Source organism: Ricinus communis, chromosome 6 (genome assembly GCF_019578655.1).
Source record: "Ricinus communis isolate WT05 ecotype wild-type chromosome 6, ASM1957865v1, whole genome shotgun sequence".
Lineage (NCBI taxonomy): Eukaryota > Viridiplantae > Streptophyta > Magnoliopsida > Malpighiales > Euphorbiaceae > Ricinus > Ricinus communis.
Window position 1 is genome coordinate 14,487,014 of NC_063261.1, and position 16,988 is coordinate 14,504,001.

The 16,988-nt window shown below is 32.2% G+C and overlaps 1 protein-coding gene across 1 annotated transcript; it reads right to left on the minus strand.

Annotated features, from left to right (window-relative positions):
* Positions 1–1,587: 1,587 nt before the first annotated feature.
* Positions 1,588–3,250, minus strand: LOC8282048 (acyl-CoA--sterol O-acyltransferase 1). Its single transcript, XM_048376164.1, has one exon. The coding sequence runs from the start codon at positions 2,792–2,794 to the stop codon at positions 1,685–1,687; it is 1,110 nt and encodes a 369-aa protein (XP_048232121.1). The 5' UTR covers positions 2,795–3,250; the 3' UTR covers positions 1,588–1,684.
* Between the last annotated feature and the right edge of the window lie 13,738 nt (positions 3,251–16,988).

Here is a 16,988-nt window from a genome sequence, read left to right on the forward strand (position 1 = left end):
TTCGATGGCTGGTTAGGGTTTTTTATTATTGACTTGCTTCGGGTTCCTGTGATGAACCCTAATTTATTCCTGCCACTTAGGCTGATGTAAACGGCCCTCGACCATTTGAAGTAGTTTCGGTTGCCCTTTAACACAGTGTTTGTAAATTTGGTAAGGTCACTGTGAGACATGATGAAAACAGAAGAAAATCTTGATTTGTTTGGTTGGGTAGATGATGACAGGATCAATCCTGCTCTGATACCATGTGAAAATGATTGTGTTGTTGTTATTAATTTATGATGGAATATACAATTTGTATTTTGAGATTTTCAATACAATGTGTTGCTAATATATACATGAAGATGAATAACGGTAACTTGATGCCTGATGTCCTTTCCTATATTCCTATGTCAACATTCCATTCTTGATTAGAGTGAGGCAGAAGTGACATTTCTTCCTTAGGGAAGAAAGGTTGCTCCTTTGCCCTAAATCTAGGTCTGTGATGAACAGTCTGTACAGCTTTAGGCTGTACAGATATGAGACCTGGACCAATGGATATTGTCCTTTGGTCCCAGTGATTGCTTTCCAAGCTTATGTCTTAAAAAATACTCACCCCCCATATCTGACTGAAGACACTTAATGGATCTTTTAAGTTGTTTTCCATCAATTTTAAACTGAATGAATGCTACAAAAGCATCATATTAGTTTCTTAAGGGAAACACCCAGGTATACCTACTATAATCATCGATAAAATTAATATAGTATCTATATCCTGATTTGAGACAACTAGCAAAGGACCCCATAGGTCGGTATGGATTAATTCAAATGGCTTTGAGGCATGAGAACAAAAAGGTTTAAAAGGCAGTAAATGGAATTTTTCATATTGACAAGCATCATAAAATTGAAACTTTTTGTTAACTTTCACTTTTTGATTACAGCTTCTCATAGTCTGATCAAGAATTCTACTGAAAGGGTGACCTAATCTCCTATGCCACACTCCTCTTAGGGAATGGAAAAATTGACTACTATTTTCCTTTCTTAACTCTTACCATGTTATAACTAAGTTGAACAAAAGAGTTGATATTGTGGTATTTCAGGTTTGATAAGGTTGAGGTTGAGAAGTTTGCGAGTGGTTAAAGCTGGTACAAGCCATCTTTAGTTCTCCCCTCAAGTAGCACTATTCCTGTCACCTTGTCCTTAACAACACAACCAAGAGAATCAAACTCAAATGTCACAATATTAGAAGAGGTAAACTATGAGATGCTAAGTTCTTTTTAATTACAGGCACGTTGTTTGGTATTATATTCATTGCTGTTAGAAAGAAGATGCTTTACTGATTTTCTAGGTTTTATTTTACTTCTGATTTTCAGATATAACCTTTGAAAATCAACAAAAAAAAAATCTTAGGCTGATATAAAACTTCTCATTTTATATTGACAATATAAAAAAAAATTATTGAAACAAAACTAATTTTTATTCATAATCAGATTTTTTATAAAGAAATAAAAAATATCTGATTTTTTTTATGTGATAGTCGATTTTAATTTAATTTATTGGTTATTTCTGAAATTTTTTCAAAAATAAATTTATGTTCAAACACAAATAAAATTTGAAAATAATTTGCTCTTATCTTTAAAATTTTTGAGCTAAAAAGTTTGATTGTATAGTCAACATTACAAACACGTCACAATCGTTAATGGCCCCTCTAAAAACGCATTACATTTTCACTCGTATTCTTCAAGAACGCGACTACTGTCGCGTAATCTTCAAACGCCCTAACATCAATCTGACTATGCATAAAATTTGGGAAAAACAGCCAAAATCCAGTACTCATTACAAATCCAACGGTCAGGATTCCAGATACAAGTCCTGGCAACTGCCACCTGCCATTTAACCATTTCTTAAATGCAATCTCAGCCGTTAAACAGAATCCATGTAAAAGGAAGAACACCGAGATATCTCCTGTCGGTGTCGTGCGCCCCAAGTAATAAAACATCAGCTCGTGCATTAGCGCTGACACAACAAATGTCCCGAAAACAGCTGGGAGTGTAGCCCACTTCCGACCAATGGCGCGTGAGAAAATGTTGCGGGTGGGTTCATATACGGTAGGGCGTAGGATACTAGTGACCATGAGGTTCCATCTCTTGCCCCAAAAATCTTGAAGCGATGTAGAGAGGTAAGGCTCATTGAACTGTGGCTCGAGCTCTATGCCTAGTAGGGTTCGAGCCAGGGCTGCAGTTATGGCTAGATTGAGCTCAAGAAGAAAATAGATATGGAAAGCATAGAGGAATAATATGATTCTAGGGTGAATATGGTCGCTGTAATCATATACTCGTACCATAACTGCTACAAGTATACCCTTTATTGCATAGTTCAGAAAGCTATCTCTTAACTTTCTAGGAGATGGGTCTTCTCTGATTTGGCTATTCTGAGATGGATTTGATGAGTTTTGAGGGTTATGGCCATTTTGATATGATTTTGGAGATGGGTTTTCCTTTTGGATCTTGATTGGTAAGCAAGAAACAGCAGTAAAAAGTGGAAGAGAAATTGATGGATCTGAAGATAAAGGACCTTTACCAAAAGCAAAGAGAAGGAGCTTGAAGTTAGCAAGCCAAGCAATGAAAAATGCAGTTGTCCCGCCAAGATGGGGAGAGAAGAGATTGAGGGGAAGATAAAGAAAAAAGCAAACGACCGGAAGGATAAAAAGTAGTCTTTTGGTGCCTTTAGATATAAATTTCCCAATTGCATAACAATAGCATAAAGATATGAAGACTGTAATCCATACCCATATGAAGTTCTGTATTTCACCCTCCATTTCCTTTCTTTCTTGTTTGTTCTTTGATCTTTTCTTGATCCTGGACTCTGCTAGCAACTGTGATAAATATGAAGTGGAAAGGGGTGGTGCAAGAATTCAGGATCTAGATCGAAAGGAATATAAGAAAATATAGCATAAAACAGAAGAATAATGATTAAAAAGGTGATTCGTGTGTGCAACATTCAAAAGTTAGCAAGACAACATAGAGTGATGGGACAATTTGTGGACATAGTGGGCTTTCTGATTTTTTTATGAAGTTTCCCCTTTTTGACTTATCATCCAGAAGACCTTCGAGAAATGGACAATTTCCAATCTAAACAAAGATAAAATAATGCAGGCAGCATAGGTTTTGTGATGGTTCCAGAATTCAAGAACTTCTGTGTATGATGCAAAGAGGGCGATTTTTATATATCTTTTTGTCCTTTTGCTCTAGCAAAGACCGGACATGGGTAGACTTTGACGTAGAAATAATATTTGATAAACATAATTGCCTGTAAATTTTAATATCTTGTAATCTTTTGATCTAATAATATCAAAAATCTACACATTTAAGTTTAATTATAATTTTGATTCAATATTTTAATTTTTATTTAAATTATCTGATTTGATATAATTAATTACAAATACTACTAATTAAAATCTCGATCAAAATATGATAATATATAATTATCTACAATTTACATATCACTATTATATATATTTACATATCATACACGGGTTACTAAAGTCAGATTATAGATTAACATGAAAATAAATGACAGGTAAATATTATAAATCAAGAAGTAGAATGAAGAGTAAAATTATTTCTCATTTTTCACTTTTATCATAATTTTATATATTTCTTAAAGAGACAAATAATATTAATAAAGTAAAGAGATATTAATATCCGGAGTTAAAAAGATAGTATCTAATCTTGATTGAAATTTTAATTTGATTATAATTTTAATCAATTAATCAAATCAGACAATTTAAATAAAATTTTAAGAAATGGATCAAATTTATAAAAAAATAAATTTTTAAATTTTTAATGTCACTATTATTTCTGTTTCTATTTGAATTGATAAAGTGAAGAGAAAAAAGAAAGGAGTAAACCTTCACAATATAACCCTATAATTTTATTCTCAATTATGGATTCTGCTTCTCTTTTTAATGTAAAATTTGTTTTATGGATTACCCAAATATAGTCAACTCTCTTATTGTTTATATCTTTGGTAGGTTAAAAAAATTAAATATTAATTTATTAAGTTTACAAAATAATATAAGATTAATACGTTAAATTAAATTATACATATAAAATTAAAATTAATAAATCGCCATATAAAATGCAAGTTAATCAATTAGTTTTCATTCCACTTCTTTCTTTAGATATCACTTACGTCAAAAAAGACTGTTTTGGTATTCAATAATCTCTAAGAAGTTGTCTATATTTGGTGAGTTCTAAAATCTGAATTTACTATTAATAATAACATTATTTATTGAAATTCATTTATTTACAAATAAATTTATAAATTTTGTATGTTAAATAATAATTATAGAATTTATTTTAAATAATTAATATTATATTGAAGTAATTTATAATAAAAAAAGTTCATAAAAATAAAAGATATAAAAAAATATGAAATAAAAAATTGAATGAATAATTATTAATACGAATAATTATATACAAGATATAAAAAAATAATATATGTATATGAGATTTTTAATGACTATATTATTATAATAAAGCTCTTCACTCACTTAAAATCTTTTTTAATTAATAGAATTTACTTTCAGATTTTAAAATAATTAATAAAATTGTTAAAAGTATAAAGTTTAAAATTAATTAGTAATTAAGCCAAATAAGAATTAAGATAAAAATATATATAGAGAGAAATTCTTATTTAAATAGTAAAGGTTTTTGCTGACATTTTCCAATTGCATTAACAAAAAGCAATTCTAGAATCAACATCTACTTGACGAACATTTTGAGCACAAATCCATTAATATTTTAATATGAATATTTTAAACACAAATTCATTAATATTTTAATGTGTTCTACTTTATGAATATTTTAAACATAAATCCATTAATATTTTAATGGGCTCTACTTGATGACTATTTTAAACATAAATCCATTATTTGATAAAATTTTTATCATTGACGATTTATATTTACTAAATAGTCATTATAATAAATTATAAATATATGGTACTATATAAATCTATAAATATTGATAGTATTTTAATTTTAATAATTTATTAATATAACTAAATATTTGATTAGTCAATTATATGTAGTGCTTATTTATTGGCCAATCAAATATATTATAAGATTCAAATTTAATTAGTGGCACTTGATAATATAAGATTCAACTGTAAAATTTTGATTTATTTAAATAATTAAAAATTAAATATAAATTCATTAATAATTTATATTAGTAGAAAAATATATAAAATAAATAAATTATTTAAAATAATATTAATTAATAGTCTATAATTAAAAATAAACTTATAATAGTAAAGTGTCATAATAGTACTCTAGTAAAAACTCTAAATTCAATGTATACGTCCATTAAAAAAGATTCAAATCCTAAAAAAGAGAATTTTGCTAGGATATTATTATGGGACTTTACCATTATAAGTCTATTTTTAATTATAAACAATTAACCGGTATTATTTTAAATATTTTATTAGTTTTATATATTTTTTTACTAATTTAAATTGTCAATAAATTTTTATATAATTTTTAATTATTTATACAAATTAATGTTATTTAAATAAATTTTATAATGGTCAAGTACTACTGATTAAATTTTAAAAATAAATAATATATTGAATTGATTAATAACTAAGTGTTATATATAATTAACTAATATAGTATTTATTTTATTAATAAATTATTAAACTTAAAATAATATTCTTTTTTATAAGTTTATATAGTTACCGTGCACCTATAATAGATTAGAATGACTACAAAAAAAACATTATCGTAAAACTCTAAAAAAGATTTAAAAAAATCAGAATATAAAATTTAAGATAAAAACAAAAAATCTAAATAATATATATTCTTTTAAATGAGTCGAAATATTATAAAATAAAATTTTTTACTAAAATATGATTATTGCACTCTATCATTATCAATTTTTATAAATTTATATAATATCGTACACTCGTAATATACTAGAATAATTCTGAAATTAAAAGTTAAATTATCATCAAACTAAAAAATAACTGATGGTGGATAAAATTAAAAAAAAAAAATTGATAAAGAATAATAATTAAAAAAAGAAGAGAGGAAAAGAAAGAATGGATGAAAAGGACTAAAAATTAATAATAATAAATTTAATTTGTGACCCACTAACTTAAATTCTGTGTAGAAAGTAATTTTTGAACAACCTACCAAATTAAAATAATGATCCAACAAGAAGCATTGAACTCGATCAATTAAAACCATTCTCTCATCCACCTACGCCTACCCACCACAAAAACAAGAGTCTGCCAATTAAATTCAAACTAGGATAGTACCGAAGCAGCCCTTCTCCCAGCTTATTTTTCTTTATAAAATGTCATAATTTATATTTAAGAGTCAAATATACTAAATTTAAATTATTTTAATAAATAGTTTTCTCAATTTATAAAAATTTAAAATAATATTATAAATTATAAAAATAAAATAATATATGATAATTTTAATATAATCGGGTTTGGATAATGGGTACTAGCAGATTTAAATCCGAACTTGAATCAAACCCGATACGGATAATAAAATTAAATTTTAAACACATTCCAAACCTGTTTATTATTACTCGAGTCCATTCCATTAGGGTACGGTCAGGTCTGGTACCCGAAAATATCCATCTGACTGCCATCTTTAAGAAAAACTATTAAAAAATTAAACCCATAATATAAAAATATAAAAAAAACTACATAAATATATTAAAACAGAAATTTAAAGACAATAATTAAAAAATAAATTTCATATCTAAAATTAAAATTATATATTATACCTATATAAATTTTAAAAAGTAAGATAAAATTCTATAAAAATATTAAAAATAGAAAACTAAAAATAAAATAAAACTTACATGAATAATATAAAATTACATGTTAAGAGTATCAATAAAATATGCAGTGATATGGGACAATAAAAGAAAGAAATGGGAGTGAATAAAATGAAATGTGGTGACAATGAAAATGAAAAGAAATGCAGGTGGCCTTTAAGCGTATAAATGAAAACACTAAATGTAAAATTGTAACAGCAATTAAAAATGTAACAGTTTCAAAAAAAGAGGTATAAAGTATAATTTCCTTTTATTTTTATGTGTTTTTATTTAATTTTAAAATTTAATTAATGGTATTTAATAATTATAAGAGATTTACCTATATAATTATGAATTATATAAATAATAAAAAGTTATATATAGATTCACAAATAACTTAAATTAGTAGGATATATAAAATTAATAAATTAACTAAAATAATATCGATTAATTATCTATATTGGAAAAAAAAAACTTTATAACGATAAAGAATCAAAATGGTACTCTCGAAAAATTCATTTTCTATTATTTATTATATTTCTTTCAATATTTTTCAATATTAAAGTTAATGTGTTTTGATTAGTATAAAGTAATTATTTCTAAATTATTTTAACTAAAATAATTTTATAAACTTATTTTTACTTTCTAATAATGGTTGAACTTTAAAGATATCTATAACTTTCTACAATTTTCTCCTTCATGTAAGAAAACCATATCTAACAAGATAGATCATCTTGTAGAGATCTCCCATATACTAGAAAATGTTCAAATAGAAAACACCTTAGTACCTATTATGAACCCTTACAATATTTTCAAGAAACAAAACTTTGTCAGAAAAACCTTTAACCAGCTTATCCATAAACAACCCCTTACAGTAAAAGAATATGTCCAATCTTCTTCTCTTTCTCAGTGTTCTCTTACTGCTACCACACAGGAGCAGTACGTTACTCTCGAAATCCCAACCTCCTTCATAGAACAGTGGAGAAAACAGGGCTACACACACCCCCATCTTGGAGCAGTTAGACTAGTCCTATCCTATCATGGAAGGATGGGTTTACCGGTCACAGCCTGTATGTCGTTACTGGACACAAGATATCTCAAGTATGAGCATGCAGTGATCAGAACGATCGTCACAACACTCAACACAGGAAGTGTTGTCCTGACCTTCTTCCCCAACTTTAATTTATCCCTCAATGATCCTTATTTCTCCACTGCCTTAAAAGTTCAAGTCCAGATAACAGGAGCGAATCAGGTTGATAACGCTCTTTCTGCAACTCTACACCATCAGATAGTCTACAGACTGCAGGATCATGCATTTAACCTGCAGATCCCAGACTTTCAAGCCTCTTCTGATGCGTTGTTCATCATGGCCGATTCTGGCCAGATCCCCACTATTGTCCAGGCTCCCAGGCAGCTGGAAAAGGAAGATCTTCAAAAGCTAATACCGATTGAGTGGGTCACCAACTACGAAAAGCTTTAGGCATCTCAATTTAAGCCTGTTCAAGCTACAAATCCTCTCTTTATCAATCAAAGAGATGGAACTGTCAAAACGATCTTCACGAAGACTGGGGAATCTTCTTCAGCTCCATCCATCTTTCAAGCATCCATGATACAACCAGTATCAAGGCCAAGAGAAAAGATCCATATTCATTCATTCCAGTCCTCTGGAAACCAGATCTATGCCGCCCATGTCAAAGGACACTTCGTCTGGGATGTTGCCCCAGAGATGTGCCGCCCAGGATGCACTTGTGATGATGACTTAGACTTTGCTGAACCTTGCTTTCGGCATCCAGAAAAGAATCCTCGAAACATGTCACCGGACACTCCATGTTCAGAAAGGAGATCAAAGCCGGATGACCGGGATCCAGATGGTTCCCAAAAGCAACAGACAAGTAAAACACCACTCCCAATGTTTGATGAGGCTATCAAGTTCCTTGCAAAAGAAGGAAAAACAATCATTGATATCTCTTACGATGAATTCAAGGTACTTTTGGCTCAACTTAAGGTCAAATATGGAAAACCCCCTTCTGCAACCTGCAGAAAAGAGATCCAGAAAGATCTAAGAGTTTATAGGCTGGAAAACGAAACCTGCAAGAGCTCAGCTCCCACAGGGTTTGAAACCACGGTTTCGGTTACAATGCCACGAACTTCTAGATGCTCTTCATCTCTGTCTTCCATATCAGCAGTACAACCAACAATTCAAGAGTGCTACATGTTCCAGCAAGAGGATTTCCCTCCTTTAGGGAAATCGGAGAACAAGAGATCAGAAATCCTTCCTTCAAGGATTTCCCCCTCTGGATCACTAGAGCCGCTGACACCACCAGAAGAGGTGCTAAACTGGCAAACCTCCAACTCAATCGTCCAGAATACCTATCTAAAAAAGATAGATGGGAAACTGGACCAAGCTTTACACCTGACTCAAAAGCTAGATCATAAGTTGGATACTTTCTCACAAGAAGTACTCCAGCTTCATTCATCGCTTACTGCAAAATATCAGGCTCTGGATAGAGAGCTTCGGATACCTCAACCCATTACAACCGCCTTCATACAAAAGGAAAAGGAGATCACACGGCTGAAGAAATAAATAGATCAAATTGAGCATGATCTTCAAAGAGACCAGTCTACTATGATTCCATCCTTTACTTCAGCAGCCTCCACATCATCGGCTATTGCTCCTTCGTACTATTCTTCATTCCCTTTTCTTTCACAACCAGAACAACCACAAGAAACCCTTTATCAGCCCTTTGGCACCTTCTCTCACCTTTACCCAAAAAACTCAGAAATCCAGCAAAAGAAAACCTCTCCTCCTCTAGCCTCTAAAGACAAACTTCCAGAGCAATCTCTCATCAGTCCGTATGATTCAGAATCCTCTTCAAATACTTCAGAGATGGCGGACATCACTGAGATTCTCATGAACACTTCTGCTACTGATCCCAGTCCAGAAATAGTGGAACCTGAGGATGAGGATGCTCAGTCATTTTTTGCTCCCACTGGAGCTCCAAACCCAAGGTCAAAACCAGCTAGCACGGGACCTTGGTTCACTTTTGATGACCTACCCCCATCGAAATGGAAGGACAAGCTTTCCAAATTCTTGGCATGGATTGATCTTCAGATGACCCTTGAAGGGGCCACACTCAAAAAGGTCATTGCCGAATTTGTCACAAGATTTACCGGAAGCTTAAGAGATTGGTTTCAGTCCCAGCCTGAGTACACTAGGCTTCAATTTGTCACTCTGCCAACTCTATCAGCAGCAGTAACAATCCTCCATAACCAGTTCCTTGGGAGTTATGACCTTGTCATAAGACAGCAGAAACAAGAGTTCTTTGATCGAAATGTCGCTTCATTAAAAATGAAGGATCCGGAAAAGCACTATTCGGCTATGTCCAAACTCTACTATGTCATTGGAGGACATGATGGTGACGATACACTAAAGTATACCTTCATCACCTCTCTACCGGATGAAATACAACCTGAGGTCAACAATATGATTGCGGCAACAAAGAGACCAATCACCTCTATTACACTTGGCGAAATCTGGCAATTCACACTCTCTTCCATTAAGAGACTGTGTGATCAACAAGAGTTATTCAAAAGGTTATCTCAAAGGGACTTGATAGTTCAAAAGGCTTGCAACAAGAACCACCTCAAGATTAAGTGCAAAGCCGCCAACTGCGTCTGTTCAAATCATAGAAGAAGTCTGGACATCATTTCCAGAAATACACGCGCAGCAACAAGAAGTTCTGGGAAAAGAACCCAAAGAGATTCAAATACTTCCGTAAGAAACGGAATCAAGGGTACAAGTCTGACAGATGTTTCATCTGCAAAAGAAAGGGACACTATGCAAAAAATTATCCTAGGAATCCAGAAAAGTCAGTAAAGACGATTCAACAAGTCAACATGTCTTTATCTCTTCCAGACTCTTTTGAAGCGGAGATAGAATCTCTACTTTCGGAGCAAGAGGATCTTACCCCAGAAAGCTTATTTGGGTTAGAAATGGAGTTCTCAGACTCCACAGAGTCCTCACAAGAATCTTCTTCAGACTCAGACGATAGTGAAATACCAATCTTGATGATTGGTCTACATGAAGAAAGTCGGGAGAATATTCTGGAAGATGTAATACAATATCCTCTCTCTCCAACCCTACTGTCTTCTTTCTTTGTTTCTTCTCCACCTCCTGAAACTTTTCAAATTACTACAAAACCCCCTCCAGTTCCATATATTCCCATACAGATCCTATCTTCAAAATACTCCAAGCCTGTACCAGTAATAGCTTTCTTTGACCTTTGGAGCACAAAGAAGCATGATGAACCCAATGGTTCTCCCATCAGAGTATTGGAAGCCCCATGATCAGTTCTTTAGGGCAGCCAATGGTCAAACCTTCAAAACCACTCTGATCACAAGACAGAAGATCGGAATACAGTTCTTTCCTGATTGCGTTGTATGGACGCACATCATTGGTTCAGATCTTCCAAATAAGGATATCCTGATAGGTTTTGATGTTTATCATCAAGCTCAAAAGCTCCAAATTCTTTCAACTGGCATAAAGTTCAAGAGACAGTTTCGGCCATACAATGAAACTTCAAATCTGTTTTCTCTGACAGATACTATTCCACCATTCTTACCATACACAGAAAAATTCCTTCAGTTCTGTCCAGAATCTCATTCACATTTTCAACATCCTCTTCCTCTGTGGAAAAATCCACAATTCTATATCAGCCTCCCCTTCAAACTTAATGAAGACATTAACCCTACTAAAGCCACACACATGGGAATGTCTCCCACAGACCTAGCCCTTGCCCGATCAGAATGCCTAACACTGTTACAGCAAGGCCTAATTGAACCCACTTCTTCACAATGGGCATGCCAAGCCTTTTATGTGGAAAAAAGGTCTGAAAGGATTCGAGGAAAAAAGAGGCTTGTCATAGACTACAAGCCCTTAAACCATTTCCTTCAAGACAATAAATTTCCTCTTTCTCGGATCTCAAATCTCAAAGTCCATATCCAAAAGGCCCAATACTATTCCAAATTTGACCTAAAGGAGGGCTTTTGGCAACTCAGTATCCAGCCCACAGAGAGATACAAGACTGCATTTTGTATCCCTAATGCCCAATACCAGTGGACTATTATGCCCTTTGGGCTCAAGACGGCCCCATCTCAATTCCAGAAGACCATGATTGAGATTTTTGGGCCTATCCTTTACTCTTTTTTGATCTACATCGACGACATCCTACTATTCTCAGAAACAGCAGAGGACCACCACCAACTGTTACAACAGTTTCTTGCCATTATCCAGAAATATGGCATTATCTGTCAGAAAAGAAGAGTACTATTGGCCAATGAGAAATTGAATTTCTCGGAATGCATTTCAAGAATGGCCAGTACACATATGGTCCCCACCTGACAAAGGAACTTGATGATTTTCCAGAAGAGAATTTATCAGTAAAACAAATTCAGCAGTTCCTTGGAATCCTAAACTATGTTCGAGAGGCCATCCCACACCTGTCTAGTTACACGTGCCACCTCTCAAAGATGCTCAAGAAGAACCCTCCTCCATGGGGAGCGGAACAAACAACAGCTGTCAAAAAACTAAAAGAGCTGGCTCACAATCCGCCACCTCTTACAATCCCGTCAGTAGGAGAACTTATTCTCCAGACAGATGCATCTGACTATGCATGGGGGGCCATCCTCCTAGAAAAGCACCACGACAAGGAACAATTATGTGGATATGCATCGGGTCAGTTTTCCTCTTCAGAAAAACATTATCACACGACCTATAAGGAAATCTTGGCGGTCAAGTACGGGATAAAAAAGTTTGAATTCTTCCTGATTGGACAGCACTTCCTGGTTCGGATGGACAACTCTTCCTTCCCAAAGATTCTTGAATCCAACCAGAAGACCTTGCCTGAGCCCCAACTATTGCGATTAAAGTCATGGTTCAGCATGTATGATTTTAAGGTTGAGCATATAAAAGGGATAAGAAACCTAATCCCGGATTTCTTATCCAGGCTTTCCAAACCTCAGAATCAGCCTATAGTCCTTCTCACATCTACCATAAATCTTTCCATAATTTTTATGGCTTCTTCATCCTCCAGAACCAACCTGCAACCTCCTTCACCACCAGATCTTCCCAACAATCTCACAACCAAACAAGTCACTGACTTTGCCCGGAATATGATGTTCCATTATTTGGCAACTTTTCAACAAACCTTCTCACTCCCAATACAACCCAACTTCTTCTTTCCAGACTACCCTTGGTGTCTGATTTATCACTTATCTCCTGAACATCCAAAGCATAAAAGTGAGTTATGGTTCCTATGGTGCCTATCTACAGTCTGTCATCATGCTATAGAAGTGCCCATTATGAATCTTTTACACTTCTTCAACAATGAAACAAACTCGGGGTCATATCCATGGAAATTCCTTACCTGGTTTAAAACTCCATATCAATGGACAGGAGATCTCCTTAAACTTATCCATGAGCATCGGTTATTCTCAGACAACATTTCCAAAGCCTCGGAATATCATGCTATTTTCATATTACACAGGCCCTATCTCCAACTGACAGAAAACACATATGCAACCCAGAATATCTGTTACCATTGGAGAAAACTTAATAGTCCTCTACATCTTGCTTCGCCAGCAATCACAGAAGACCTAAAACAGGCCATGCAATACAGAAATGAATCAAGGATGACTAATGTCTCAACACCATTAGTATGCACATTCAATAGACATCAATCAATTGGACAATCCATTAAACGTTTCTGTAACCTTCCGACCCCACTAGATGATCCTACCTTAACCAGGGCACAGCAAGAAGCTCTCATGCAAGATTCCCAGCCAATGGATGATGATCAAAATGACGACATTTTCTAAGCATGTGAAGCTGTCGCCCACTCCTATTACTTTGAAGTAAAATATTAGGTATTATTGTCCTATTAGGCATGTGAGTGGAGTGAATTATTGTATTCTGTCATATATGTGAGTGGAGTGAATTATTGTACGTAGTCCTATTAGGCATGTGAGTGGATGATGAGTCGTCCTGATTGTCTTGTAAGTGGAGGATGAGTGGAGTTCCCACTAAGCCTCCTTTTGTACTCTTGTTATGACTCTCTTCCCTATATAAGGGGAAGTCATTTTTGAATAAAGGACCAAGGAAGTTTTCCATTAAGCAATTTCCTACTCTCTACAATTTCTTACTCTCTCATGGCCTTCTAAACTCTTCCCCTCTCTTCTCCTCGATCCAATGGTAATGAACTAATAGTTGCTACGATCTGTTTCTGGTATGATCCAAAAGGGCTAATTCGGCTATCGAAATCCAAAAGAGCAGAAAGACCCCCCATGGCAAGGTGCCTCTTTGTGGTCTTAGCCTGAGGATATTCACATGCCTTGAGTTTACAGCATGAGGACTATACCATGAACAGCTCTCGGCTCCCTTTGAAACTAGTATGAAAATATTTTGAGATGGCAATTTATTGATTTTATTTGAGTTGATGACTTGACTTTTATTAATAGACAAAAGAGTGCTTCAAATTAAGAAAAAGAAAAATTTAATTTGACCTTAATAAAATAAAGTGGGACAATAATACACTCATATGTGACTTGTAAAAGCCTTTTATGTTTCTTTTTTCAAGAAAAATAGCCTTTTATGTTTTAGTGGGACAATTAGTGACAATTCTTTCATACTCTTACTAAATTTTTGTCGTTGTAAATTGTTTTTCTCATATACAATTTCATAATACGCAAAACTATAAGAATTTGCACAACAATAAAGTGCCATGGAAGACCTTATTCTATATTTAACCATACTTTATTAAATTTACCTTAGAGTTTCAATTAGATTTTCTCCTTGATGGGTTGCTTCAACTTTGAAAAGTTCATATACAAAGTATGTTTTTGTTTGATTACATATAAAAACTAAACTCTAAAAGTCTTTTTCAAATGTGTTATCTCATATATCAATGTATAGTAATTTTAATGATGTGCTAAGTGTCCATTGATAATAATTTCTAAAAAAGTAACATATTTGTTATATTTTTATATTAGATTATTTATTATTTTTAATTAATAAATTATTTTTATAATTATATAATAATTTTATTTTCAAAAGATAGCATATTCATTTTTTATCATCAATTTATTAATATAATAAATAATGTTAAAAGAAATTAAAAAGAATCTAATATTTGAGTTTCTTAAAGAAAAGAATTTTAATATTGAATTAAAAAGAATTAACGAGTAAATCTTAATATAAAAGATAAAAAAAATATCGACTTCAAAAAATACATGTAAAGAAATTTACTTGGGAAAATCACCAATCGTGTTGTCACAATAGTAGATTGCAATTCTGTGAAAAGAATTGATGTTTGTAAGTTAGTATTCACAAGTGCACAAACCGTTCTTATAGTAAACAGTAAAAATTCACCTCAATGTCGATCTCTTAAGGAACTGTAAGGCCACTATTATATGGATTAATTATCAACACAAAATGATTATCTTAAGTGTTTTCGTAATACATTCAATCTAAATATAATATTTTAATTACTTTTCTTTTAATTACTCAAGCTAATGATGCAACTAAGATTTTTTATATCAACATAGATTGAAGTAAATATAATGTTTCGAATACACTCAATCTAAATATTTTCATAACAATTATTATTATTATATTAATATGATAGTTAACTAACAATAATAACTGAAACTAATAAAGATATGAAGGTAATAAATCATTCATTAAATAAAAAGATAACAAGGTTCATACATAAATATATATGCTAAAACACTTAAAGAAAACTAGCCTAACATATTTAACCCAATGATCATAGTAATTAAATAGAAAAGACATAAAAATAAGACAGAAAATTAAAGCTCCTTCTAGATTTAGAATTCTTCAAGGTAGAAAGATGATTAATTCTCATTCTTTTTTTGTTGAAAAATTTCTTTAAATCTTGAAAAAATAAAAAAATTAAGACTAAAGTGTTTGGAAGACGATGAACTGTAAAGAAAATTTCAGAGAGATGAATAATAAACAGATGCAAGCTATATTAGTTGTGTATTGGATTTCCAATACTTATAGAGACTTCTTTTGCAAAGTCCTCCTCTAAATACAAAACCTCTAAGAGTTATCTTCTAACAACTCTTAATTATCTTAAATAAAATAATTAATTAATAATGGTCCATAATTAAAAAAACTAATTAATCCCCTTGTGAGCTTTGTAATTCTCGGCCGGGCCTGTATAAGTAACAATCTATGCGTCTTAATTCTAGGTCTTGATAGTTGTAGTCCTATTAAAGTCCATTTATGAGTTTTTTAGCTTCATATTTTTTCTTTTTGGCTATCGTTACTTGAAATTGGACAATAAAGCTAGAGTGAGGTAATAAGTATATGTTTTCATATATTATGTATATAAAATACATTATTAAAATACTAAAATATCCTAAATATATATGTATAATATGAACCTATCAAGAACGCTCCACTCAATAGTATTAAGTCACATATTGACTTATAGGTATCCTTTGATGAGCCAAATTGCTCGAATGCTGGATTAAATTTATTCTTTCTCTTCATCACTTTCATAGAAGAAGGACTTAACACTCCCGTAATAGAGGCTTGTAAAATTTCTATAGAAGAAGAACTCAACACTCAAACTGGAGGAACATAAAATCTCTCCAAAAGTACTAATATTTATTTATTAAAACTAATTAATAATAAAAAATAAGAAAAAGAGACCAGCGTCGATTTAAAAATGATTAGTGATGAGCCAAAAGATAAAATCTTGATAAAAAAAAGAGAAAGAGAAGAAGCAACGGTAAATTATATCATAGGACTCGGGTATACTATATATTATGTACTTGGTATCTAAAAGACGACTGTTTTATTTAAACGAGGGAGTTAAATTTTAAAACACACATGTGAGAGAATTTCAATTCAAATATAATGCCCTACATATTATTGCCGATTTAAAATCAAATCGCGAGCTTTCTTTCAGCAGTTTGGTTTGATTTTTCTTCTCCATTATCGATTCTCTATCATTTAAAGCTCCAATTTAGATTTTACAAGCTGTTATTCTTCTTTTCTTTCTTTTTTGTTCTTCGCTGTATATGTTCTTATTTTTTTCTTTTTTTTGTTCTCATACATAGATTAATGTATATTTGCATATTTTGAAAATT

What these genes read in the sequence shown, in the direction of transcription:
- LOC8282048 (XM_048376164.1), bottom strand. Translation starts at nt 2,794, where the DNA reads ATGGAGGGTGAAATACAGAACTTCATATGGGTATGGATTACAGTCTTC.